The sequence below is a fragment of the Takifugu flavidus genome, chromosome 8 (genome assembly GCF_003711565.1).
Source record: "Takifugu flavidus isolate HTHZ2018 chromosome 8, ASM371156v2, whole genome shotgun sequence".
Classification (NCBI taxonomy): domain Eukaryota; kingdom Metazoa; phylum Chordata; class Actinopteri; order Tetraodontiformes; family Tetraodontidae; genus Takifugu; species Takifugu flavidus.
Window position 1 is genome coordinate 3,366,749 of NC_079527.1, and position 26,960 is coordinate 3,393,708.

At 42.3% G+C, this 26,960-nt stretch overlaps 3 protein-coding genes across 14 annotated transcripts; 1 reads left to right on the top strand and 2 right to left on the bottom strand.

Annotated features, from left to right (window-relative positions):
* Nucleotides 1-197: 197 nt before the first annotated feature.
* ampd1 (adenosine monophosphate deaminase 1 (isoform M)) lies at nt 198-8,689 on the bottom strand. 2 transcript variants are annotated; one of them, XM_057040795.1, is made up of 15 exons: nt 8,535-8,689; nt 6,285-6,450; nt 6,022-6,175; nt 5,493-5,658; nt 5,187-5,406; nt 4,614-4,743; nt 3,429-3,623; nt 3,146-3,277; nt 2,898-3,061; nt 2,622-2,748; nt 1,894-2,057; nt 1,620-1,740; nt 1,331-1,504; nt 1,085-1,195; nt 198-571 (listed from the first exon to the last, which is right to left on the bottom strand). In XM_057040795.1, exons 1-15 carry the CDS (start codon nt 8,554-8,556, stop codon nt 416-418), a joined length of 2,202 nt encoding a protein of 733 aa, XP_056896775.1. In that variant the 5' UTR covers nt 8,557-8,689; the 3' UTR covers nt 198-415. The 2 variants fall into 2 exon arrangements, with proteins under 2 accessions (XP_056896775.1, XP_056896774.1); XM_057040794.1 differs by having other exon boundaries at nt 8,526-8,680.
* Nucleotides 8,690-12,247: 3,558 nt separating this feature from the next.
* Nucleotides 12,248-15,113, top strand: rassf11 (Ras association domain family member 11). Its single transcript, XM_057040199.1, has 3 exons — nt 12,248-12,349; nt 12,478-12,590; nt 12,672-15,113. Exons 1-3 carry the CDS (start codon nt 12,303-12,305, stop codon nt 13,985-13,987), a joined length of 1,476 nt encoding a protein of 491 aa, XP_056896179.1. The 5' UTR covers nt 12,248-12,302; the 3' UTR covers nt 13,988-15,113.
* On the bottom strand, nt 14,529-26,946 carry csde1 (cold shock domain containing E1, RNA-binding). Of its 11 annotated transcripts, none has more exons than XM_057040191.1 (22): nt 26,788-26,946; nt 24,169-24,794; nt 22,406-22,594; nt 21,648-21,846; nt 21,174-21,340; nt 20,615-20,701; nt 20,421-20,518; nt 20,267-20,348; nt 19,967-20,095; nt 19,740-19,865; nt 19,436-19,651; nt 19,174-19,314; nt 18,920-19,078; nt 18,528-18,545; nt 17,876-17,983; nt 17,607-17,779; nt 17,383-17,495; nt 17,174-17,293; nt 16,909-17,087; nt 16,643-16,806; nt 16,410-16,542; nt 14,529-16,136 (listed from the first exon to the last, which is right to left on the bottom strand). In XM_057040191.1, the coding sequence occupies exons 3-22, from the start codon at nt 22,562-22,564 to the stop codon at nt 16,089-16,091; spliced, it is 2,619 nt and encodes an 872-aa protein (XP_056896171.1). In that variant the 5' UTR covers nt 22,565-22,594; nt 24,169-24,794; nt 26,788-26,946; the 3' UTR covers nt 14,529-16,088. The 11 variants fall into 11 exon arrangements, with proteins under 11 accessions (XP_056896171.1, XP_056896173.1, XP_056896176.1 ...); XM_057040193.1 differs by lacking the exon at nt 22,406-22,594 and adding an exon at nt 23,508-23,764; XM_057040196.1 differs by lacking the exon at nt 22,406-22,594 and having other exon boundaries at nt 21,231-21,340.
* Nucleotides 26,947-26,960: the final 14 nt, after the last annotated feature.

Genomic DNA, 26,960 nt, shown 5'->3' on the forward strand with positions numbered 1-26,960 from the left:
TGGGGAAACAGTACAGATATTACGCATGGTATGATGCACTGTGAGACCATATATACAGGGTATATAAGAATGACTGAATATTTAAATAATTCAGATTTTTATTTTATACTGCGTTCATTTATTTTTTTTATTTGCGTCAAGATGATCTAATAAATATTTAATCAATAATTCTATGGAATGATGCATACAAATACATGTTAGTTCACATTTTTATTGACGACCGTGGTGTTTGTCCACATGGGTGGATTGTATCACACAATTTGACAGATTTGTCTCTGCAAATTATACGCAGCGTTCAAATTTATCAAAAAATTTCCTCTTCCCAAATGAAGGCGCTGGATTTTTCCTGTTCAATAAGCATTGTCGTGGAAAGAAAAAGGTAGAGATCTATCGACACCATCAGGGAGGAGAGATTTCACTCAGCCTTCAAACCCTCCATGATGAGGTTGAGCTCATAGCACAGGGTCTCAAAGCGATACGCCATTCGGACCTGGGCCACGTTGGTCTTACGGATGTCGTTGCCTTCTGGGCCTTCCTTCAGATAGTCCTTACCCAAGAAGTGGGCTTTTTCCTGGAACGCAGAATTAAACCCACAATTTTTTTCTTTTCCTCGATAAATCCATCCATCCATCCATCCATCCATCCATCCATCCATCCATCCATCCATCCATCCATCCATCCAACGTGGGAGGTAACTGACTGTTCGGCCCAAGAATAATCATATGTGATAACTCAGATTTTTTTAATCTGTCCATCTCTAGTCACCTTATATGATTAATGCATGTAAACAGTATAAACTGTAATTTTTAATTTTTTTTACTGGACTGCTTTATCCCTTTACGGGACACAGAAAGGGTGCTTGAGCCTCTAGCAGCCGCATAAATGTCAATGAGTCCCTAGCTCATTCCAGGTCCCTATGTGAGTATTTTGAGGTTCGGTACCTTGCTCAAGGGTACATCAGCAGTGCTCTGACAGTGTCCATTACTACCAGAGCAGCTTCCATGTTTTGTTCAAGCCAGGTTTTGAAACAAGAACCCTCCACTTCTCAGCCCAGTCCCCTACTTCCTCCACCCTCAAGTGTTACCTCATGAGACATTCCACTCTGGAGCACACTGTTCCGGGCGATCTCACACATGTCGCAGGTACTGAGCTTGAAGACCTGTGCTGCAATGGCGTATTCTTCCATCAGGGGTTCCTGCAGACACACGAGGCCACATTTACACCCTGATACATTGATGGCTGGAAACAGTGCACGGATGTGAACAGCTGTAGCATTGCACAGGTAATGCTGCAGCCATCAGCATCACAGGAAGTCCTTTGTGTGTAAGACCTTAGTGTAGTGGAACTGCATGGGGTCATCAGTGGACAGGGAAACAACCAGGCCTTTCTTATGGAACTCCAGCAGAGGGTTCTTGGCATATTCCAAGAACAAGCTGTTGTTACTGAGAGGTGACATGGCAATGGGGATCTGAGCCAGGAAGTACAGATACTGGAGCACAGGACTCTGGAACAGGAGCAGGGAAGACAAGATCACTTGTCAAACAAATGAACTGACATTCTTGTAAACAAGTTGTGCTCCTTTCAAAAGCTCCACTTTGTTTCAGAAACAACGGACCAACCTTCTTGAGGTTGAGCCCGTGTGAGATGTTATCAGCTGTCATGAAGGAAGCCAGCAGATGGGTGATGGCACCGGCCTCCCCGCAGTGAGGCCTGAACAGGAACGTGTTCATGCCCCTTTGCCTGAAAAACAGATGGTAAACATGTTTTACTCTATGGAAAAGCAATTGCTGTCATGCAACGAGACAGAAATAATGTCTAGCTTCATGGGGGGCGGGAAAGGACAGGAAATAACCCCAAAAATATTTGCACACGCGTGAAAAAAACGTGACTAACCTGCGCAGTTGGTTGAGCACAGCGATGTTGGCATACATGTAATAGATGTAATAGGTGTAGGAGGGGTTCTTAACAATGTCCCACTCCTCTGGTTTGGGACTCTTAGTGGAGAACATGTGACCACTGTGCTTGGATTCATCATCCACACTGTCAAAGCCAGTCACCTATACACAAATGCATTATATGTAATATAAACCTTATGGTCGATGATTGTAAGCATCTTATGCACTTAAAATAAATCAAATGATCAGGATGAGAAGAAATATAGCAGTTTCTCTTCTGAAGGTCTACTTAGAAATGGAATCTTACATAATCAGTGGCGCTGAACCCCTTCTCTTCAAGAGATAAAGATGTATGAAAAGCAAATACAGTATGAAGTCTTAAAGCGTGGTCTTGGTTGGCAGGTACGTATTCAGTGACATGTCGTATTATATATACCTATGAATAAGTAGGTTTTGAACTGCTTTGCACCGAATGGTATCTGAATTAAGTACCACCTGTCAGAGGCTTGATGCTCGAAAGCACATATCTGATGTTTTGCAGCACCTAAATCCAAGATGGATTTTCACTTAGTGGCCATTATGCCGACAATCCCGACTTCCTGAGGACTCAAACCTGTTAGAGCACACAAGTAGGTGCTTGTAATGAAATGCTGATCGCCCTGTGCCCTTAAAACAGGTTGGGTTTGATTTGGTCGCCCATTGTGCGGCATGTTGTCTGGGACTCACATGCTTCAGGAAGATGCTGAGCTCTGGGTTGGACTGTGGATCGATGGTGGCCTGGAAAACAGGCAGGAAAATGTTCTCCAGCATTTTGCCAAAGTGGGGGACAAAGTTCCGGCCTCTGAAGATGTCACTAAAATAGACAGGGGGTTAAAAAAAGTCATTTTAATCTGTCCTTTGAGTGTATTTCTCAAGTTTTATGAGTGAACGCATATATATCTGTAGTATTTATTATGTCGTTTTTGAACAAAACAAACTTATCTACATCATATGAGAACTTACTAGATACGGGGCACTTGAATCATCCATTTGAGGTTTGGTGAGAAGACTCTGTGCTTGACAAACCAGCCAGACAGCTTGGTCCACTCGGCAGGGTTGCAGCCATAGATAGAGAGGCGAGGCTCGGCATACTGGTACTTGGCATCCTCAAGGTCACTGGCTACTTCCTAGGTCAAATTAGATAATCTGTGGCGTAAGTATGTGGGGGAAATCCATGCGAATTTCATGATCATTTTTGTGAAGAACCTGACTTTAATAATGGTGGCAAAATATTCTCCGTTGATGTGGTTTTCTGTCTTCAGGTACAGGTCGCGCAGCTCACTGGCTCCCACGGGGTTGTACTTGGCATTGAATTTATCAAAACGCTGGAAGGTTTGTCTACCCTTCAAGTACAGATCAAAGAAAATGAGAGAAGAGATTGCAAACATGATTAATAATTGAAGGGATTCAGTCCCATGTGTACAGAGCTCCAAATCCCAACAAATTAAAATACAACCGTTTCAACACCAGGCTATTTGAGTCAATGTAACGTACAGCGTGCACATCCAGGGAGTCCACGGTGAGGTCATAAGGGTGCAAGTGCAGTGACTCAAAAAGCTCCTTCATGGTCACTTCTTTCCCGTTAAGCTTGTGCACGATGCGGTCAGCATCCACGCGGTAGGATCTTTTGATGAAGCGCAGCAGATGCTTCTGGTTCATGCAGGCGGCAGCGTGGATGTGGGTGTCCACCTGAAAGGAGACAGGAGAAGAGATGCTGTAGGTGGGTTTGGCCACAAGAGGGAACTAAAGGGACACGGGCAGCACGACTCAACACAGGGCGCTCCGATTTTTAAAAAAAAGATTCATTAATACTCTGCATTTTCAAGGTAGGTATCTTTATTGGTAGTTAGCTTTTTGTTTGTTTTTTTTAAATAAAAAGAAAAACTCACTATAAAACTGTTTTGATTTTTTTGAGACGGTGACACATTTAAGATTTGTTCATTCTCCCCGCCCCCCAATTGTAGCCAGTCAGAGGCTGTCGATATAATTAGCAATGGTTTGAATAACTTCAGGGAACAGTTTAAGAGAAATATTAAGGAAGCCTCAAACTCAAAGTCATGTCAGTCTGTCCCTTCCGGGCTTCTGTAGCACCCGAGTGCATGGGCACACATTAACGCCTATTTGCTGTACAGTTTTAAAACCAATATTGATGTATATCATATTTACTTTAGATAATAGTTTATATAAAAGACTTTGACCATTAATCTCAGAGTTTTTGACGTTTAACGCAAATTTGCTTTTACAAAAAGTCATACTGATCCTACATAAAATAATCATCATTTGTATCATTATTTGAAATATATTGATATTTATTGGATGCTGTAATATTTATATATTTTTTCTTGTACAGGTCTGAGTCCTATACATTTTTTTATAAGTTGTAAATAACCCATGATATAACTCCCTAATTCTGCTGTTCATAAATATAAAGAAGCACATATTTATGGCAGTTTGGCACAATCAATGATGCACATGTTATGGGAAACTTGCAATGTTAGATTTTCTATGTTGTTAAAAAAAAATGTGCAGAACACTCCAGTTAACATAGATACAGGAGAGCATATGAATAAGAAAATCAAAATATCTAGTTGTAAGGTTGATGTATGTAGTCATAGTAACACCATTTGCGCTCAGCAACCAAATTCTTCGCTACAACGTGCCACCTTCTACTGTAGCTACCTTTCTGCAGTTGTAGAAGTCCCTGTGGGGGTTTATCTTCAGCTCCTTCATCTCCTCCATCTCATTCAGCATCTCGTGCACGTTGAACTTGGACATGAGGAATTTCAGACGACGGTGAGTGTAAGTCTTCCTGCAAAAGATGAGAAATTAGTTTACATTATACCCCCAAACACACACACGTAAACTGTTTGTGTTTAGGGGGGTAATTAAGTGCGGGGCAACCCTAGTTCAAGAAAAGCCCAGGTATCACTCGAAACCAAGGTGGCAAATTGGTAAACTGGCATGGCTGGACTAATACTTGTGTTTTCTTTAACATTTGAATCGATCAATCAATTAATCAGTCAATCTTTATTTATATAGCTTCTTTTATAATCTAAATTGTTTCTAGGAGCTTTCCAGAACCCCAGGGCCTGACCCCCAACAAGCAACAGTGTCAAGCAAAACTCCCCTTTAACAGGAAGAAACCCTGAGCAGGACCAGGCTCATGTAGGGGGACCCTCCTGCTGATGGCCAGCTGGGTAGAGAAGGTTGAGAAGTGGCTGAATGGGCACAGCTGACATGTGGAGGACTCACGTTGGGCCCTGGGCAATGAGAGCAATGAGGAAATTCATGTCATCGATGAAGGTGTCGTAGTCAGGGCAGGGAAGGTCTTTTGGCTGATGTTTGTCGGCGGCCGCAGCATCATTGTACACATAGATGAGACCCTCCTTCATGCGAGCGACATATCCCAGGTTCTTTGGCAGGGTCTTGAAATCAAAGGGATCTTCCCCACTCTTAGGAAGAGGTGTGAAGTCTGAGGGATGGACAGATCTTGTATTTAAAAAATGCCACTGTCAGAAACAAAGGGTTTTTGACCATTTTCTTGAGCCTCTGTCCCACCTGGCTGTAACTGATCTTCAATTTTGAAGGACTCCCCCTCAACGTTACGCAGGTACTGGGAGGCTGTCCGTGGGAAACGCTGGTAGGCCAACTTCATGTACTTCTCTCTGATGGTCAAGGCACGGAAAAGACCCTTACAAGACACCTCAAAGTCATCCATGGTCACCTGAGTATACACAATACAAATTAGGGTGTTAAAGGTGCATTACCATGGAAACAACTAGCTTCCTGTCTTAACCATTCCATTTTCCCAGATGATTAAAAATATAAAACTGCCCAGAAAATTGAAATGCAGAATTAAATGCGCTTAGCTTAGAAACATCTCAATATAGCCTGAGGACCTACAGCCCTTAGTTTCTTGGTCACAACAAAGTTCAAATGTTTGATCATAATATTGCCTAAAGATAAAAGCAGATGACAAAGTCAGATCTATATATTTTCTTGTATTAAATTGTCATTTCAACTTTCAACTTGTGTTTTTGGCCATCAGATCTTTAAGTTATCACAGGTGTTATGACATGGGCAATACCCCAGAGGCGTAGTCTCCAATGATCGCCACTCTCTGGAAGTCCGGCACTTCCAGGTAAGTGGGCTTTTCCTCTTCAACCTGCGCTACAGGGGTGGCAGCTGCTTGGATAGAGCCACTCGGTACCACCATAGTGCGACACCGCTGTAGCCTCTTGCTGTTGATAGAGACCATTGGCATGCATTAGTTGGTACTGGTACTCATCGTGACCTAACCCTAGGCACAGCTATCGTTGAGGTCACATGATCGCAGAACCACCAGCCCACCGTTTCTCCTTGTTATCATCCGTGTGCAGATGGTGGGCCATCTCAGTTTGGAGGATGGGACAGTCCTCAGGCACGTCAAACATGGAGATCTCATCGCGAACGTTCTCGTCCTTTGTCTCCGACGCGAAGACCCTCTCAGCGATGGCTCGCATGTTGTCATCGGTCTCTGTTGGGCCAGAGAGCGTGCTTTATGTTCCGCCGAGAGGCATGTGGTCTGCTCCATTCAGTCATGCAGCAACGGAAATGAAGAGACAGGCACAAGCAGAACAGAACTAACCTACAACTGCATCTACGAGTGTAATCACGACTGAAAGGTGTACATGATTCACACTCAAACGTGTACATTTCATATCTACAGTACAGGTTTCAGCCCATGCATCACATACAGGACTGGGTCTGCAACGCGGACCCCCACCTTCAGAAATCTCATGCACACAGAAGAAGATCATATACAGAAACATATAGTGACGTTTAAACCATGTTTTTACGTGGAAGACTCGTATTTTTTAATCAAATTCATCCTTTTATTTTGAAAATCCAACATTTTCCCCAGGGAAATTAAATGAGGACAGGGTGCCAAAGCTGCAAATACCTGTAGCTGACCAAGAGATGCTGACAAACAGATGTATGACACGAATACACGTACACATTTTGCATCATCATTATCATATTGTTACATGCAGTCAGCATCTAAGAGCCACTGCTTTCAACTCCAAGACAAAGACTCCAATGAGACAAATACAGCTGGAATGTTTGTTCTACTTCACAAACTCTATACTTACTCTGTTGACCTGATTATACCCAAAAAAGTAGCACCACCCAGGGAAAAAGGAGAGCATTAAAAAGTGTTATTTACAAAGAACGGTATTCAGAAAGATGACAGAAAATATGTTACAAGTGAAGATTCTCCAACTTCAAAATGGGCTCCTGGATGTTCTTGTAGGTTTTGGAAGATGTTTCAGTTCCCATTCAAGAGGCTTTTATATGTGAATAACTTTGAAGCATTTATTATTCCGGCACTGTAATATGTACAAGTTAGTGATGATAATCATGTGATAATCATTTATTATTAATCATTTAATAATAAAGAGTTTAAGAGGTTAATTGATGGACACGTGTCTGTTATTAATTGACTGGCGTTGAAATAGAAAACACATTCGCTGAAGTAAGATTGGTGACAGATCATATCTTAATTACAGAGGTTTCCACCATCATTGGCAAGGGGGGAATCAATTATGGAGGACCATGAAGTAATTATTGCCCTGCTGCCATTCTGGAGCTGCTCCACATCCTCAATCATCCTGGCAGATAAACGTTGCATTAATGAATTCTATCCCATTACGTTTCATACCGGGGTAAAATGTCATTTCCAAATACAGGAGTTTAAACCAAATATTCTCCATCCTCTTCCTGCTGAGCGTTAAAAAGGTCAAGTCGGGGCAGGACAATCCGAGATAGAGAGGGAAATGGTTTGTCTGCTGTTACGTGATTTTCCTGTGGAAACGTCTGTGGATTGTTTTTCAGAGCATTAATGCGTCTGTCGCCAGCTCCCTGCACCTGCCCTGACAGGCCGTAAATCCAGTCAGCGGGGACAAAATAGCAACCTAATCTACGCAGTTCAATCAGAATACTGATACAAAATACCAACGGCTATAATTAGCAGCCATTACAACTGCATTTACAACGTTCCAGTTCAATAACAATAAATAGCTGTCCACTGTGGATGATGCACGAGCAGCACCATCCTTTGACACCAGAATCTTAGAAATGAAATCACAGAAAGTATTTTGTGTTAGAATCTGGCGAGTGACGTAAATTACAACAATTCACGTGCGTCAGCTACTTAATGTAAACCTTGCGATGCGAGATATAGCCAAGGATGATTGATCCGCTGGAAAAAGTGATGTCAGGTTTGCTTCAAAATGACTGTATATGCACTTTAACTTGTATCAGTCTGTCTTTAAAGCTGTCGGCGTTATAGGATCGTGGTGACAGCGCTGGCCAACGTGTGAATGTATCACCCTAATGTTCATTGGTAAAATCTTTCAAATTTTTGTTCTCAAGCATCCCGATAAACAGGAAGGATGGACAATTCTGCCACAACTTTTAAGTTCATTTCAACAAACCTTGTGTGGGGAAAGTTCACAAGAAAGGAAACAACAAATCATAGATTCTTTAAATTTAAATTGTTTCACTATCATTTAAATAAAAAAAGCAGTGTCTGAGATTGCACGGCCGGACCACACTCACCTGGCACTATGACTTTGGGCATGGTGAGGCTTGTCCAGTGAAACGTTCCCTGAGGACGGAGAAAAGGCAGTCAGCCACCGGACCACTGTAGGAGGGAAGTGTGGAGCCCTGAAGTTGGTCTGAGCAATATTAATCTCTCTCACTGCCTCGAATGTAACCAGAACCTGATGTCCTCACATGGGACATGCCAAGATGTAATAGGGAAGTCACAGGCCTGTGTGCCCAGGTCTATTTTAAGGGAACCATGTTGCATTACAGGAGTCTGACAGGCACAGCGTGTGGATACGAGAGGAGACACTTATGAAACACTTAAACAGTGTGGCACATTGCTTTGCACATTGTTGCTGTGTTTTGGGTACAGTAGACATCTGGAGACATTTGGGTCATTTCTGATCACTCTAAAGTTGAATAAAGGTCTAGTATTAAGGTGCCAGTGTTAATCAATGAAACACTCGCTGAAATAGATATTGGTTAGTCTGTAACTATAAACAGCTGTGATGAAGATATGAATGTGCTGAGCGTAAAGGATTAGCAGTGGGTCTGTTAACAACAAAAACTGACTAGAAACAGAGGCTTTCACGAGTGCAGTTGTATTAACCAAACACCCAACGCACAAATCAAGATAAGGTGCTTATGATAACCAGGTAAAACACACACATTTTGAGAACACAGACCTGCTTTCCCAAAGATCAAAGTCCTTCCGGAAACTGAAATATCACCAAAATGTAATGAGGTCTTTCTTGGCCCACTGTCAGCATTTTCTGAAAATTATATTAAAATACATTCACAACAACAGACATTTAGGCAAATCATCATGTTTAAACTCAAGATACAGATATAGTTGGTGGTGTTACTAGGGCAGCTAAACATCTAGTTAACATTTACTCTAAAGAGAAAAGATATTACATGTTCATGTTCAATTGAACTTCATTACAAATCTCCAGGTGCTTCAAAGGAACCCCGAGCTTTGACCCATGAGCGAGAACTTTAATGAAGCACACAAAGGGGAAAACACTCTCGTAACAGGAAAGACCTTGAGCAGCACCAGGGCCACGCTGAGGATGCTTTTGCTGATGGTGAGTTGAGTAGAGGAAAAGGAGAAGAGCTAGGGCAGGAGAGAGGGACAGAAGGACGAGAGGATCGGCTCAGCGAGGCCATTCCATTCCATTATAAGGACCTTTTCGGTCATCCATGCCTTCGGACCCTCTATTCAAGCATTTTCTAGGTTAATGACAGTAGCATCAATACACATTATCAGAGTCTGGTGAATTGCTTGGTGGACCCTCCATGGCTCGGACTCATTTGTCCAGCCCACCCCCCATGTGCTCGACTGCACTGAACATTGAAATAAAAGGCCTAGTCAATACCTCAAACTTGTGCTCCTCACAGCAACCACTTTTGTTGCGGGGCAGAATGCATTGCTAAAAGAGTCGTCATGAAATATCTTTTCCATGAAAGGGTCAGCATCCTAGTACCATGTGTTCCTCTGGTGAGCAGAGCACACACACTCAGTTATCTACCTGGTTTTAAACTAAATGATTCCTTCATCCAGTGCTGCCTGAACCAGCTCTGATGCTCTGAGCCCACTCTCGGCACTTTCTGCCATGGAAAGGGGTCAGCAGCTATGCAGTCCCTTATGCAAAAAAAACTGCAACACTGTATAATCTGACACCTCTCTCTAAGAAACACCGCGACCCTCTTTAGCATTCGAGCTACAGTATCACATCTGTGGACCACCCGGACCAGCCTTCGCTCAGTTGACCTTGGCTACCAGTGACGCAGCCACTGGTTCAGGACCGTTCCTTACTTGGACCACTTTGGGTGTTTCCGAACCACTGCACCCCAGTCATCCAGCCATCCCAGTATGAATTAGTGAAACATTTTCTGCACCTCACCTTTTAGAACATGTTTACTTGATGCCCAATTTATCCCATGCAGGTGCCAGGATGAAGAGATAATCAATATTATTCACATCATCGGTATTTAAAATGTAACTTTATGCAGATGAATTTTATGCTATGGAGTTTATGATTTATGATTGGAGTTTATGATTTATGATTGGATTTATGATTGGAGTTTGGTCTAATCTAGTTTTAGTTTGGTCTTAATCTAGGTTACAGAAGCAACTGGTGCAAAGTTTGTTTTCTTTTTACTGAGCACAAATGACAAACTACAGCGATGTAGCTTGTGTCTAAGTATGTAAATTATACACTATTATACTCAGATAGTTTACAGTTATGCATTGCTTGGTAAATATAGACGTGTTGCAGGATGTTATGGCCTGGTTTTTAGCCAATAGGCAGCAAGAAAATGTGTCTTCTTTACAGTTTTCACCCTTCACTTATGTAAGTTTCCCTGTACACTGTCCGGCTTCAAGATGCAAGTCATCTATTTTTAGGGAATGTGATCCTAAATGTCAACGTTCCTCTTGCAAGCAGTTAAAAAGATCAGGTTAGAAGTGGGCAGTCAATCAGCACAGGCTTACAAAATAATGACAACTTTTCAAATTTTTGGAAGGTTCGGGCCAAGCAGGATGTCTGATCAATGCTAGAAATCAATACCCTACATAAAGAACATAAAGAAGAATGGAAAGGCCATATTTTCCACTGCTGTGACATCTTTTTCTTGATATCTGAAGTGGATTCCACTTTTTATCTAATTGTTTTAAAGCAGTTCTACAGTAGGTTTTAAAATGATAAAATATACAGTTTATGTGTCATAATAAATAATCCAACAGTCAGGTTTGAACTTGTGAACCAGGCTAGAATTCTAATGTATCATCTATGGATTATACTAAAATGGCTAATGACTGGAAAGCAGCCAACATGCACTTGAATATTTCTCTGCTTTTTTTTCATGCCATACTGCTGCTAACCTTGAACCTGAAATCCTCAGCAGTCGGCCAGCTTTACACTGGCCGGGGGGGGGCTGGAGTCCAAGTTTCCCGGGCTCAAATTACTCACCATCACTGTCCGAACTGTCAGACAGGACCGAGTTACAACAGGTGCTCCCCTGCCTATCTAGGTTGTCTGTGTTTCCACTTGTCCTGTATTCCTTCACCTTTCTGACTGATTTTACAAGTTATATGATGGAGTTAATCGAGCAGAACATGAGCATCGAATGAGTCAGCCCCCGTCTGTTTACACCATACACAGCAAGTGACTGAAATAAAGGACTGCTGTTGTCAACATGACTGAAAATAAGTGAATGACGGTTCATTTTGGAAGAATTCAAAAGCTCAAAGACGCGGCCGTGTGTTTTGAGTAGTAATGCTAGCTTATGTCAACATGTTTACATGTTGCGTTTGGATCGTAATCACCCTTCCTGTTTAAAAGATAAGAACACACACACACACCCATAATTGCTAAACACACTGCACCTAAAATAGCAAGTTTGAAGACTTGCTTGTACTACACAAAAAGAATAAATCAAAGTCATATGTATATTAGCTTATCTGATTTTCAAGCATATGGGCATAGATAAGTGCCAAGTTAATTGAAAAACAAAATACTAAGAGGCTAAAATAATTGGTGCAGAGGAGTATACATAGACCTTCTTTTCTAAATCACTTGGATCCTTGCTTGGATCCTAGCCATTCAAACAATGCGTTAAGTTACCCACAGTGTCTTTCTGAACACTTTAATGCAAAGACAACATCATGATGTGTTCATCGGTGGGTGGGATCACAAACTGTCCTCTGGTACTACAGTAGATGTCTTGAGGAATCTTAATTGGCCTTAATGACTCAAATGTTCCTCCCAGTCAGGAATGTTCCAGAGTCGTCTGAGCGTTTGTACAACATACAGGACAGAAAGGTAGGACCTCCTCATGTTTTGGCGTGGTTAAAACCTGGCATGTTTACACAGTTATTGACGACAGCCAAGATGTCAAATGATAAGTATCTTTAACATTTAGAGTTGTCGCCCCTTTTCGGTTTGTTCAGTTTGGCCAAAATGGAGGTTAAGGTGTTTGTGGACGGTGTCTCTCGAGTGGTCTGTGGAGTTACTGAGGAAACCACATGTCAAGATGTGGTCATAGCTTTGGCCCAAGCGCTTGGTACGTCCACCTGAGGGTTCTTAAGATTCATCTTTCCCACGCCAACCATGTTTCTAACCCCTGACCGCTCTTTATCTCTAGGGCAACCTGGACGGTACACATTACGGGAGACCTTCAAAGACTTCGAGCGATGCATGTCTCCTGGCGAACGCCTTTTGGAGACTCTTGAGAAATACGGCGAGCAAGCCAAGGAAGTCCGGCTTACGCTGCACCACAATGGACCCTCGGGTTGGGATGAAATGAGCAGAACGAAGGTGGGCAGATACCAGCCTTGTCCGCCACTGAGAAGAAAAGATGCGGGCGCCAGGATGCGGCGCGGCAGCGGGACGCTGACTTTGCATCGCCAGAGCTTGCCGCCGTTGTCCTGCTCAACACAGGAGGCAGAGCAACAGAAAGAAGACGTGAAGAAGCCTAAACGAAAGTCACTGACACTCATGGAGGAGGCCTGGGAGTGGCTGGAGAGTCTGGGGAAAGGTATGGCGTACAGTACTGCCGCTGATAAGGAAAGCAATAAGAGGAGCCATAAAAGGAACTCTTTGCATGTTTTTCTCATCGCTGACAAAGATAACTCAGGGCTCCATAAGAGCAAAGGGAAAGACCAGAAGAGCGCGAAGTCAGACTTGGATCATCAGACGTCGTGCTGCTTGGGAACTCAGACGAAGCCCAAAGAAAGGAAGCACTCCAAGAAATCTCAGGAGGCCCAACCCGTTGACCGCTACAGGGCAACCTCAGCAGCGCGTGAAGAGGAAAAACATCAGCTCAGAGAGACCATCGTGTGCCAGCTCAGTTGTTTGCACGAGATACAGTTCCAGATTTCACGCGTAGACTCTCACATATCCCAGCTGGAGGGAAAACTGAGGGCCAGAAGAGCTGAGCAGGAAGCCCAGCAGAGGCTGGCTGAAGAGGAAACGGAGCAGATTAAGTTTTGGGAGAACGAATTAAGGGCGGAGGAAGGTTACGAGAAGGATTTGCAGTGTCAGTTCCTGGAGATGAAGGCAAAGGCTCTGGGGTGCAAGTCCAGACTGGAGGAGTGCAAGCATAAAATGCAAGGGCTGAATTACTTTGCTACTCGGGTTGTTCAAGAGGAAGCGGGTTCCGACGTTGCCATGGATGCAGCATCTATCACTAGCGTTTCAACTAAAGATGGCAAGCAGCGACAATCTGATCCTGTCGGGAATGTCAATATCAACAGGAAGTTACTGCCCAGCGAGGACCTCCACTCTTCTCCTGCTATACTTGCTCCCGGCCCCATGAAGGAGCGGCGCCTCACAGGCCCGACTGAGCTGAGAGAATGGTGGACACGCTGGTCGGAAGAGCAAAGTTCGCAATCACAGACAAAAAAGAAGGTGGTCCACCGCTCTGAGCTTACAATTTATCTGGGCAGCACTAAGGTTTAGAATACCAGTATAATAAAGATTGTGTATGCATGATTAAGCAGTTTGATTTTATGCTTTGTAATATGCTGGGCTTTTATTTATGATGAAACAACTGTAAGCTCATCATTACCTGCAAAAAAGGACTTGAGACAGGTAAAATGCAGCTTGTTCCATCAATTTTGGGATACATCACTGGCTTAACGTCTTGTCATATAATTTACTGCACCACGACTTTGCTTCTGTGTCTATCCATCCCTTCTGCACAAGCCACATAAACATAAATCAGAACCAATCACTGTTCCAATCTGATTTTATCGCGCTTCACTGACTCCCAACAGCTGTACCGCCATCTAGCGGCTCAATGAAGAGTCAAAAACGCGCAATGACACCTTTACTGCCTATAAAATCTTTCACATTCTAACCGAAATTTAACACGCAGGACATTTCATTAATGACAGCTGAAAACTGCATCCCATTTAAGCCCACAAATCAATTAAAAACGAATTTAGGAACATGTGCACCCTGATTTTATATTTCAAAACACAGAAATAAGACAAATACATTATTTTTCATAAAACCTTTAATTTTTTCATTCATGAACATTAACAAAAGTACATGAGAACCGCTTCCTGGTTCAACTGAAACCTGGTGATTTCCAAAATTGAAATTAACTGACTGAAACTTGACATGCAGAGGCACAGTAGCTCCTCCAAAGTGACCCCAGAGCACAATAATCGCTTGAGATTCTTGTTTCAGACCGATTTCCTAATATATATATATATATTTTTGTTTTTTTATTTTACCTCTAAGTCAAGTTAAATTTGTTTTTGTTATGTCTTAAGTTTGAACTTTCACCAAGAAAAATGTAGCACACTTAACATACAGTATATTTCAACCCACAGGTTTGGGATGCATATTAATTCTACGTCAAAAAAATAAAATAAAATAAAAAAAATCAGTCACCCTAAAATTGTTCTGAATATTTGGGGGACTGGCTGGGAACAGATTACACGTCAAGATTGTTTTTTTTTTTTCTTTCATCATTTTGCTTGTTTGTAGGCACCTTATCCTTAATATTAACAGACTGAAATTCAATGTAATAAAGCAAAAAAAAAAAAAAAAAAAAAAATTATGTGCAAGAAAAAGAGTATAAAAGAACTGCTGATATAAGATGCCACAAGGAATTCTGCACCTGGGGAAAAATATTGTGGAGCATGTGAATACCAAAAATGTATCTAAAGGCTCCTAGATCAACTCCTTTGACATTCACATACATCACACTCACACATCGTGCTTTCAACTTCAGCTCTTCAATAAAGCATTTTTAAAAACTGCTCAAATAATGAGCAGAGAAGAATCCTCAGTTTAAGCTTGAACGATAAATATGATCCTCCTTATGGAGGGAACTTTGATTTATGCGTCTTGTAGGAAAGCATACAGTAGTGGAAACTTCATAATGAAGCCATTAAGTTTCCAAGGGTAAAAAGCAGGAAGAGGGGGAAAAAAATAAGGGGAAAAGGAGCAAATCAACACTCAAAAACATGCAGTCACACTTAAATCACCCAGGCAAATTGGACAGATTACAGGTGCAGAATTCCAGACAATGCAGACTCAAAAGGACAGGGACATGGACAGCCATACAGTCAGCATCTGATTTAGAGGCAAAACCCTCAGAAACAAACGCCTCTGGCTACACACTAATGACCAACAATACAGCACACACTCGGATCCCATGTATCCTGCAGAATGACACTCTGTATCAAGCACATCGTACATGGGAAGCAGGAAACTGGAAGAAGCTTCCTTATAGTATCAATGGAGATAGAGGACACATGCTCATTATTCAATGCATTTTGCATGATTGTTTTATTTCACTTTTTTTTTTATACAAGCATGTGTTAAGATTATATTCCCTTAACCCACTCCACCATTTCAAAATTTTGTGTTTTCCTGGGTATAAACCCTCCTTATTGTGGCTGTTGCCAAATCAAGTTGAAACATTGAAAAGAAAGCATCTTTGCAAGAATCCTTAAACAGGACTGAATCTTGATTTTGATGTTTTTAACCAGGCTACTGTCGCCCTTTGAGACTGGAACCTGAAACAGAGGAGGCTTCTTATTGCTCAGTCGATGATCCCGGGCTGGCGCACCTTACGCTCCAAACCGAAGCCCTGGAAGAAACACAAACTCGTGATCAGTTTACAGATGCAGAAACCACCTTCATTGTTTTAGGAGAGCAGATATGAATATACAGAACATAATCTGACAATTATACACACACACACACACACTGAGAAAACAGAGTGCTGTGTATTTAAAATGTGTGTTCACGGCACATGATGCAACATGTGGCAGCTCGGTCTGTGGTTGAGAAGTGGAGGGTTCTTGGCTTAAGCTGTGAGAGGCCACTTTCACTTAGATCTAACGAATCTGCACAGCTGTACCTTTGTACTGTCTGGACCACGAGGCTGTCTTAAAACAATCAGGCGAGGAGCATTTGCATCATCAAGGGTAACGCTCTTCAATCTCTTCACCAAACGTTCTGGGCGTGGAGTAACAACAGGTTTGGGCGCCTCACTGTAACAGAAAAAAAATGTATTTTACAAAGTTTTCCCATCATCCTAAGAAAGGGAAGCGATCCAGTCTCTAAAAGCCTTCACTGATTGCTGGTCTGTACCTGATTCTGCGTACATTACAGGCACTAAATTTCCCTGTGCGCTGGTTGAGGACGACTGTGAATTCCACCTCATCACCCGTCTGGAGCTCCAAGCTATCTTGCACCTCTTTTACGTGGAAGAACAGTTTTTTGCTTTCACCAACTTCATATGTGATGAAACCAAACTACAAAGAGGGAAAACAAATTCAGAGAAAAGACATTTCAGCTTAACACTGAATTTCGTAGCTTGTGACAAGATCTGCACAAGGCCCGTAAACAAAGGCTACCTGATCTTTGACACACTCGACCAAGGCTCTGCGTTGCGGCACCACGATGCATGCCATCTTCTGCCCAGTTTGAGCAACTGTGCAAAGCTGGAACTTCACAGGTTCTCCTTTCTGAAGACAATCTGCCTTGTTGGCCATACTCATAATCCCAAAGGGTATTTTCTGGCATTTACTTGCCCCTGAAACAAAGAAGGCAGAGTGGTTGACATCCTATTTGTCAGAGCTGTAAATGTTAATATCCTCCCATTAATATTTAAACACCAACCTTCCTCTATGACTTCAATAAGCCCCTGGTATTCTGACTGGGAGGGATCTACGCTGCGTAAGGGGCGGATAACCTTCCCTGTAATCACTGTTGCATCAATATCTTCACCTAGAGCATTCACTTCAAACAAAAAAGAGTAGAGTTGTTAATATTTCCATTTTCTCAAATACACACCAAGGTCAGTATGGAGTCAATGACAGTCTTCTTACCTGGAGCCACTTTGGTAACCTTTTCAGCACTGATTTTGTTTCCTTTTCCCTTAGAAGGCGAATACTCCACAGTGTCTCCCAGTTCGAGACTGTCCAAGTCTCCACACATCTCACTGAGGAGAAATCATCCCACAAACTTTAAGGCAAATGACGAGTAAATTGCACATTATAATTAAAAAGACTTCACGCGACGTGATTTTAGAAGGCAGCTTTGCGGGTTCTACCTGTAGTGAAAGAAAATCTCCTGATCATGATTTGCAGTCTCAATGAAGCCAAAATTGTCCTTCAGTGTGGCAACAAATCCATAAACCTTCTTGGAGACTGTGCGGTTGAGGAGCCTCACAGACACTGCACTCTGCAGGCCAGTGCGTTTCACCTCACTAATCGAAAACTCCACCTAAGAAAAGTACATGTAACCGGAAGGAGCGTAAATGCATGTTTAGAATAGCTAAAGATTCATATCTGCATCCTGTTTATATTCAATTTGGCATACCTTGTCTCCAGCCTGTAGATGAATTCCTGCCTCCAGGTCTTTGGTATGGTATGGCACACTGACTTTCAACCCACAGTCATCATATACGATAACTCCTTCATCCGGTTCCTACAAAAGATTAACCACATACGTTCTGTAACATATTCTCGGACACAAACATGTTCTCATAGCAGTTAAACAACTATTATATCTCAACAATATTCATAAGGTGATTCTAATTTAAGCACGCGTGCATACTATGCCGTTAGCAGTGGCCAAGATTTTGGCAACAGCCCACCACAGCCTAAAAGGTAAGGCTGCACAACCACCCACCGACATTATGGTTTTAACAACAGGTTTGGTTATAATTAAGGTACAAACAGTTCAAGCAAATTGTAGGAATCCCATTGATTATAGTCTTCCATTTAGCACCAACATTCTTCCAGACAAATCAGCATTTAACAGTAAAATGTAAATAAAATGTGTTCGTAGCATCAGATGGGACAATTTCAGACTATTTGTCAGAACATCAAATTACCCATGAAAAGCTTACTAGGTTTGCCACCGCCATAATTGTGCAGCCCCACATCACACTGGATTAATGACACAGCACTGATGGTTATTAAATACATGTCTAAAAGTGTTATGATCAATTTCAAATGCCAAAACCAACCTTTTCTATAACTTTACCCTTAAAGAAATGAGAGAGATATCATTAAACATGTAAATATTTCCTTCGCCCTTATAAACCTACTGCCCTTACACTACTTTCCTTTTTTTTTTTTTTTTAACGGAACCATTTTGGCCCATTTCCCCCCAGAGGTAGAGTAAAAGGTGAAATAAAAAAGCGTTGTTCATGTAACATGCAGAAGGTTTAACTCCTACTTTGTCTGTTTTCTAATAAAAGAAGAGTGTGGGGAGGATGAGGTAATTGGAAAACACAAATAAGATAAATACAACTAACACAGACTTAAGAGGTGTAAGACAGGTTTGGTGTGGACTGAGGATTAAAAAAAAAGATGCTCTGGGGTAATGTAACCACCAGTAGCTGTTTGAGGAGTGTACCTTCTCCTTGTTCTTGTTAGGACTAGAATTCTTGGTTGCCACGGTGTCCTTCTCCACCACACCCACAAACCTCTGTTCGGACTGAGTGTGGAAGGACACCGTGCCCTTAGGGAGCTTCTTAATGCGAACAGCGTGGTTTCTCTGAGCTGACAGCATATCCTGGCAAAGGGACATAGGACATTTAAAAATGACGTTAAAAGAAACAGTGAATTTGAAAGCTTGACGTTTTCTCAAATGCTTAGAAAAAGACCTACAGGCACTACAGTGAACTCCACTTCATCTGATATATGTAGCTGGGTTTCCTCTAGAACTTCACTGAAGTGAAAGAACATCCTAGCATCGCGATCTACACACTTGATGAAGCCAAAGCCATCACGTATAGCTGCAATCACACCCTACAGAAGTAGTAAGTGAATCAATATGGCAGCCACTTCCAAAAAGTAACATTTTTCTTCAATTATTTAATAACTTATAATTCAGAGAAAGAAAGAGAAAGATTCGTGGATGAATTTTCACCATTTCGCGAGTCTCCTTGGTGAAGTTGAAGGTGTCTGGGAGGATGTCGATGTTCGTGGCCCTTTCCAGCTTATCTCTGCGGTCGGTGGAGATGTTGAACTGTATGTGATCTCCCTCCAACAGCGTCACCTTGGACTTTGTGTCTTTCTCGCCAAATGGGAGTTCCTTCTCAGTGAACCCAATCCGAGCAGAGATACGACCCGGAAGAGGGTCATTCTGTAGGGGCAGGAAAAGTTGCATGTAATTATTTGGAACCATCACCCAAAAACAAATATTATTAGCTTAAAAAATGTCATGTACTGGCCTGATTTTTGGTAGGAACCTTGGGAATGACCTTGACAACAGTGCCTTCAAACTGCTCGATGCTGATGTCTTCAAAGATGACTGTTCCTTGAGGCAGCAGCCTCACGTCCGTGGCTACTTCCTTACCCTTTAGCCACAAGACAATTTAAATAAAGTTGGGAAGTCAGGAGCAAAGCTTCACCTACAAGAAACTCAGGGATATCTGAGATCAAATAGATTACTGCCTACGTTTCTGTCCTTGATGGTGAACTCAACGTCATCCCCAGCCTGGAGGGCTTCCAGATCACCCTTGAACTCGCTGTAGTGAAAGAAGATTTCCTTCACAACATCGGCCCGCTCAATGAACCCAAACGCCTCCTAAAAAGATAAAAGGTTTTCATGGTTCAGACAAATATAAAACACACATGGGCAAGTTACACATTGAAAAGCTTTTCAATTAAAACTGGCTTAAATTTTTCATTCAAAATATCCCAAACAATATTGCGACTAGACATTTTATGGTTCACATTCCAGATTATTATTCATTACCTTTGTAGCACACACCACGCCCTGGCATCTCAATTGCTTTTTCTTCACAAGCTGAATGTTACGAGCGCTGACTGCACCAGTACTGAAAAGCAAAAGTCGATCACTAATGACTACTTGACTAACAGTCACAATACTCAATACTGGCAACACTTACAGTTTATTGGTTTCAATGTAAAAGCTGACTTTGTCACCCATGTCCACACGCATATTACCTTCCACATCATCAGACGTGTAAGTAAGGTAGAACACCTCCTGCGGACCATCACATTACAGAATCAATCTTTGTTCAAGGGCCGTATCAGCCTTGAAAACAGTATTTTAAAGCCAGGATGCTCCGTCACTTCTTACCCCATTTCTTTCATAACAAACGCTGCCAGTGGGCACCTGGCCGGGAGCAGACTTTCCATCCAAGTGTGTTGGTACTGCTGAGACAACCTGCAGAACAGTGGAGGCCGTTAAGTAGTGTACTTGCTTCGCTATTACAGAAAACAAAACAAAAACATAGCGAGTCTGAGCCTACATTCTGAATTTTACTGTCCACAGTTAATTGAAAAGCACAAAGAGTGCAGACCTCTACCAAGCAGGTAATCTCTGCACATATTGTGCCTTACATCCATAGTATAGTGTGTACACACACACACACACACATACAGTACACACACACACACACACTGAAATAATACGAGGTTTGATACAACATATTAGGGTCTGTTCCTTTGCCCATTGTCAACATTTCCTGTTATTTTTAAAAATATATATATATTTGTTCTTTTAAGGTATTTCCATAAATGGAATCTGACAAAAAAAACCTTGGTAGAGAGAAATATCATCTGCTGAAAAACTCACAATCCATCAAAAACACAGAGAAGTGACAAACAGATTTCAGTACAAAATGTGGTTCCTTAACTGGATTAATACTAGCATGCAGCTCAGTGAAGGGATAGGCATGCAGGACTGGCCCCACCTGACCAGAGATCCGCTCCTCTGTCAGCATCTCTGGCTTTATTTTTAACAGCTTAACTGCAATGGGCTTGCCAGTGCGCCTGTCAGGGGCCACCTCAAACTCTACATCATCTGAGGACACAAATGCAGGAGAAAACAGAATGAAACATTTGGGCAAATTCACTTAATTTTTTGCTCAATGTAGGATTTCACAAAGCCCGTTGGATACATTTCAAGGCATGAGAACGGACCAAAAATATTTTTTAAAGTAGAGAAGCTATAAGGCAGATTTGAAAATTACAATTTAAAAGTTCTTTTGGATATTAGGAAACATAGTTTTGACGTAATATTCCATTATTATGGATCACAAACCCACAGTTTTTCATTTTTAAATCAAGGAAAGCAACATTACTCTGTATAATCGAGTCCGGTTCCTCACCTCCTATTTTAAGCTCTTGCAGGTTGCCATTGTACTGAGAACAGTGGAAGAAAAGTCGCGCCTGCCGTTCAGAACACTGGATGAACCCGTAGGAAGTAAGGAGCTTTTCTACCACACCAGTCTCTCTGATGCCAGGCCCTGTGCCATTAGCATAGGCAGTGTGTCCATTGTTATGTAGCATGCTTGGATCAAAACTCATCTAAAGAAAAGAAAAAGAATCTAGTTAAATGAGTAGTATGTACACACCAAATAACAAAAACTGCTAAAATACAAAATGCAATGCTGGATGCCAAAAATGAACAAAAAAGACAAATCATGCAGCTCGAGCAAACTTCAGAGGAAATAAGGAAGGGAAAGCAGAGTTACGGTCATCTGGCACCGTCTCGCCAAGAGCACACAGTGAACGACCCCTAATGTTTTTAAAAATCCCAACCAACACTTCACCTTTCACATGAAGTGCACAAGGGAGAGGAAGATATTGGGGTTGTTCAGGGACCATCTGTGTTTAGCTTTGAAACTTCCTTGCAACACCCAGTAGGTTTTAAGGCGAGTATGCGTTCTTTAAAAAAGGGGGGCAAAACATTTTTTAATTACTTTATCCCCAAACCTTGTAGTGTAAGTTTTGGTTAAAATTCAGAGTTGTGTAGCTCGAGCTGAGCTGCACTGTAGCACCACAAACCATGCTGTTAGCAAAAGTCAAACGATGACAGCCATTCGGGCTGTTCAGTCAGGGTGGGCACCGATTAATGTCCTCTTACTGATCTCTGATACAAGGGAGTCCGCTTGTGTTTTTTACATCCAGGCTGGGGATGGAATGAGACAGAAGAAGAGCGGGGGATAGGCATGGGATCCGTAGACGTAGATGGGGCAGACCCAGTGTTACGAGGCACTGGAGGTTCTGAGGAGCCCCTTTCCATGTTTTGCACTGGAGCTAGAACTTGAATACGCTATTGGAAGGAGGCAACAGTTTTATCAACAAGTAATAACAGTCACTGTAATGTCATTGATTTAAAAATGCTTTTAAAGTATCAGTCAGAAGCCAATTTTTTTGATCTAGAACAGAGTGCCCTTTTGTTAAGTTATTTAAGACCCGAATGGGATTACGAATTTATATTATTGCATTTAAAACTAGCTGCAGCATTCTGGCCGTATTTGTATTGCATGTGTGACTTTTACTGTGGTTAGTTTTCACTTCCAACAGTTCCAACCTTTAGTGTGAACACAAAGGTAGGACACCATTTGCGTACCCTATTTTGAGGACATTCATATTTGCGACAAAAAAAAATCTATTCCCATGTTGCACAGCCCAACATGAGATATACCTGCCACGTCGATTTACCGTCTCATGTCTAGTCTCCTTGCTGAGAAAAATAAATCAAAATAAATCTACTGAAAACAGTGCATCAGGAAATGCAAGTGACAGGTCAAATAGTGGTTTGTCCACAGGAGGACGGAAGTTTCGATGGGTTATGGGATATGGGAGGGATCCCAGAGCAGCCTCTTCTGTCTGGCCCTGTATTGCACCCAATGGATCTACTAATTATCACTTTTCCCAGGCACCAATTGCTAAAACGTAAAGCTGGTACTGTAATTTCCTCTTCTCAGCAAAACCAATAACCATTTCCACTATATTCTTGGATTTTTACCAGATTGCTAACGAGGCAAAAATTAGGTACAGGGGATAAGAGTGAGTAAAGATTTCCCTCACCCTGCAAAACACCGAGTAGAGGCTATTCTCGGGAGCCCAAAGAGGATGAAAAAGGCTAGGCCATTCACAGAGAAGAGATGCAGGGCAAGGTGGGTGAATGGGTGTGCGATGGGGTGGGGGCACGGAGAAAGAGCTACGAAGGTGCAACTTACAGATCGGCCATATGGAGACAAGCTGAGTCCAACAGGGGAGGTGCTGCTCAGGTCAGCACTAACATACGCGGTGGGTGTTGACGCAGGCAAGGTAAACTCAACAAAGCCTTTCCAGGGGCTGCCCATACTGTCCCATAAACTCAGACCCAACTTGCTTGAGCGTTTGCTGATTAATAATTATTTTGTGTTTGTTTTTTTGGCTTGAATGCTTAATGCTATTTTTAACGCAACCACCCAAATGACACACGGCTGGATGTCTGCAAGGGTGAAGAGAGGAAAAAAACATAACGGATAAGACAGAACAACCAGTGTGTAAAGTGTGACAGACAAAAGGAAAGTAGTCAAGGGCTTCAAACTGCCAGGAGGCAAAAAAAAAACCAGAGGTGGTGACCTGGGAAACAGTATTTAAGGGAAAAGGTGATGGCCGAAGTGAGGGAAATCAAATTAGTTCGACTTCGCTGAACAGCTAGTTATTTTGGGAAAAAAACAAAACAAAACAAACTAGTGCACAGATATGTGCACATGGTCAACAATGATTAACAATGTTCAAGACACAATGACCTTGTAGGGAGGAAAAAAAACAACCAACATGTCCAAAAATCAAGTTTACTTAGAGATAATAACAAGCACATGTCATGATGCGAGAAACCAGGAGACCCACCTTTTCCTAAATGTCTTCAATTTGGCAAAGCAGATCTTTGTGACTATGGGCTTTCCACAGATATCTTCACTCATACAGTTGAACACACACACTTGTTATGAGTCTTGGGCACAATCCAGATGGTTGCATAAAGCAAAAAAGGGGGAGGGCTTGAGCTCAAAAGGAAAAAAAAGGCAAACGCAGGTGCGATAACACTGCCTGAAAACTACAATTAAAGCAGTATCAACGGCAGAAATGGGGAAAGATGGGGATCTATGGGTGAGTAAAGAAGAAAAAAACCCTCCACACCCCGGGAAGTAAACGGTGGTGTGGTCAGGAAAAGGGCTAAGAGCAGCGTTGGGACGTGTGCTTTGTCAAAGCTGTTGAGTAGGCACAAACTTCTGGTTTCAGATCAGTTACTGTCTTCTCAGAATCTGCTTAGTTGCTAGATAGATTCTCTTTAATTGGGCTGATGTACGTCTTCACTGGTTATTTTCAGGATTGGGCAACTTCTTGTTTTTCACCCCGTGTCCGTCTTCAGATCTTTTCTTTTGGAGCGTTTGTCTTCAGTTGCTTTGATGATCTGAACTTGAAGCAGTTGCGGATGGTACAAAAAATAAAAAAAATCGGTTCCGTTTCAATTCATACTGTGTAGAGACGGACAGGAAATCTGGTTAGACGAAGATAAGTGTTGAATACGTTGGCTGAAAATTATTCATACTTTCCTCAGCATACATATAACTAGCAGTTTACATAAATTAAAATAAATTTGCCCCCAGGCCCGGAAATATAAATAGATTATCCACACATACAACTGGTGGGAGGTCACAATGCTGGGCAGCTGACATGCAAGATACACATCAACAATTCCTAGAAGCTACATTATATTTAAGCCCTGATAATAGGCGTGCTTATGGATTCATCTAAATTTAGTATGAAACCGGAGAATGACCCTTCATTAATCAGATAAAGCCAGACAAGCTTTTTGACCCAATATACACGTTTGAAAAATAAATCCTGATCCAATTAGGAGACGTGATATCAGGGCGCATAAACACCCAACATACAGTTGTGCATCAGTGATAATACAGAGTGAGATGTCACAAGATGAACTACGTAAGTAGGTCAAAGGTCATGTACACCGAACAACAAACTTCAGTGTAAACAAACTGGGGGGGGGGGGGTGTCCCAGTTTCAGCGTTGTGACGCAGGTCGCGCAAACTACAGTTCAGGCTATTTCTGCTTGTATTAGTTGCACCACCGACATCTGAGATAATAATTAAACATGAAGGGTCATGAACACAGGACCATTCGTGGCCACACTAATGTTGTGGTGCAAACTATTTTGTCCTTTACAGCCAGAACAACTGTCCTGAGTCGGGACCGGTCACGTGACTTCCGAGCGTTCGGCCATCCCAAGCTTGACCTGGTAATTTATCCCTCCCCCCCCCGACATGTTTCGGTGAACCAGCTATTGTTAACGTCGCTTAAGCAGCTAAAAAGTTAGCACAACACAGGCCGCGCCTTGCAACATGTTGACAAGTAATCGGAGACGTGCTTTTTTGCTGTTTTACAATCAAACAGCACGCGATAATAATTGGGAATGCGTGGCATCATCCTAATGACCTTGTAGCTAACAAGTGTTAGCATTTGGCCAAGAGTTTATACGTTTTATAACCATGACGACTTTACTGCCAAATTGACATTGTGCGCAAGCTTAGGAGCTAAATGAATCCAACACACCATGAGAGTGTGGTTGGTGTCCAAGTTGTGGGGTTTAACATTTGTGCAAGAAAGTTAACGTAAAGTAAACTAGCATGTTGAGGCAGAACCGTCTAGAGGAGCGCATCAAGCCCCCCGTCACAAGGAAGAGCCCTGGTTCTTACTAAAGCGTATCCGACTGTCAGAAACGCATCATACCGCTGCCGAAATTATGCGATGTTCTGAAATATAAACTAAAGGAACAACTGTAAATCGCGTTTAAAATATATCCATGTTGCACGAATAATGGTGGCCAGCGAAATAATAGAAAATCCCCTCAGAAAGATACATTACAGATCAACGATCAGGTTAAATGTTAAACCATAACCTGCATTTACTTTACCTGCCCTATACATTTTAGCCACTTGTGTCAATTTCTGGAGGGTAAACATACCACCACTCTAATTGTAATCTTTTCCACGCACAAGAGAAAGATTAAGCTACCCGAGCTAACAGCACGAGGACGAGTACGAGTACAACAAAGAGGCTACGAGGCTCAAGCTAAATTCTGATCATTCTCGGCGACTGTCAATAATGTTCAACAAAACTGCGCCATTTCCCCAAGCCGATACTTAAAATAATTTTGGCACCCTGTGTGAATGCGCACGTTTGTTTGAACTGCTTATAAAACCAGGCCTTTCCCAAAGGGAAACGGCTAATAGCGGCTATGTTAGCAGGCACGTTGCTGAACTGCCTGATTTATAGTGGAAGTGGGGGGGAGCACTGCTGCCCCCACCCAGGCCTGGGCTTTGCGTACGACCCTGCGTACGATAACTAGTTTAATTCTAAACAATCACGAAACGGCTGACATGTTCAAGTGACGCGTCTTAAATTGTGTTTGGGTTATGATCAATAAGAACTTTAATGAGAGAAACTCACCCCAACAGCTTTCAGCACTGTCACCAGCGCCGCTAGAAGCAGCACGGCACATTACGTAGTGATTATGGGAGGCGGCTAACGCGATATTTGACAGAGTTCAGAGAAAGGACTGGCCAGTACCACCCAGCTGACGGGGGCGCCCCCTCCCCACTGGACCTATTGTTCTGGCTCTT

Excerpts from the sequence above, each read along its gene's own strand:
- csde1 (XM_057040191.1), bottom strand. The coding sequence starts at position 22,564 with ATGGAAAGGGGCTCCTCAGAACCTCCAGTGCCTCGTAACACTGGGTCT. Across the intron at positions 21,341-21,647 it reads GCAAGAGCTTAAAATAGGAG|ATGATGTAGAGTTTGAGGTG; the intron begins GTGAGGAACCGG and ends TTGTGTCCTCAG. Across the intron at positions 16,543-16,642 it reads TGTAATGTACGCAGAATCAG|TGAGGCGCCCAAACCTGTTG; the intron begins GTACAGACCAGC and ends TTTCTGTTACAG.
- rassf11 (XM_057040199.1), top strand. The coding sequence starts at position 12,303 with ATGTTCCAGAGTCGTCTGAGCGTTTGTACAACATACAGGACAGAAAG. Across the intron at positions 12,350-12,477 it reads ACAACATACAGGACAGAAAG|TTTGGCCAAAATGGAGGTTA; the intron begins GTAGGACCTCCT and ends CGGTTTGTTCAG. Across the intron at positions 12,591-12,671 it reads AGCTTTGGCCCAAGCGCTTG|GGCAACCTGGACGGTACACA; the intron begins GTACGTCCACCT and ends CTTTATCTCTAG.
- ampd1 (XM_057040794.1), bottom strand. The coding sequence starts at position 8,556 with ATGCCCAAAGTCATAGTGCCAGGTGAGTGTG. Across the intron at positions 6,451-8,525 it reads CATAGTGCCAGGTGAGTGTG|AGACCGATGACAACATGCGA; the intron begins GTCCGGCCGTGC and ends CTGGCCCAACAG. Across the intron at positions 1,505-1,619 it reads ACGGGCTCAACCTCAAGAAG|AGTCCTGTGCTCCAGTATCT; the intron begins GTTGGTCCGTTG and ends CTCCTGTTCCAG.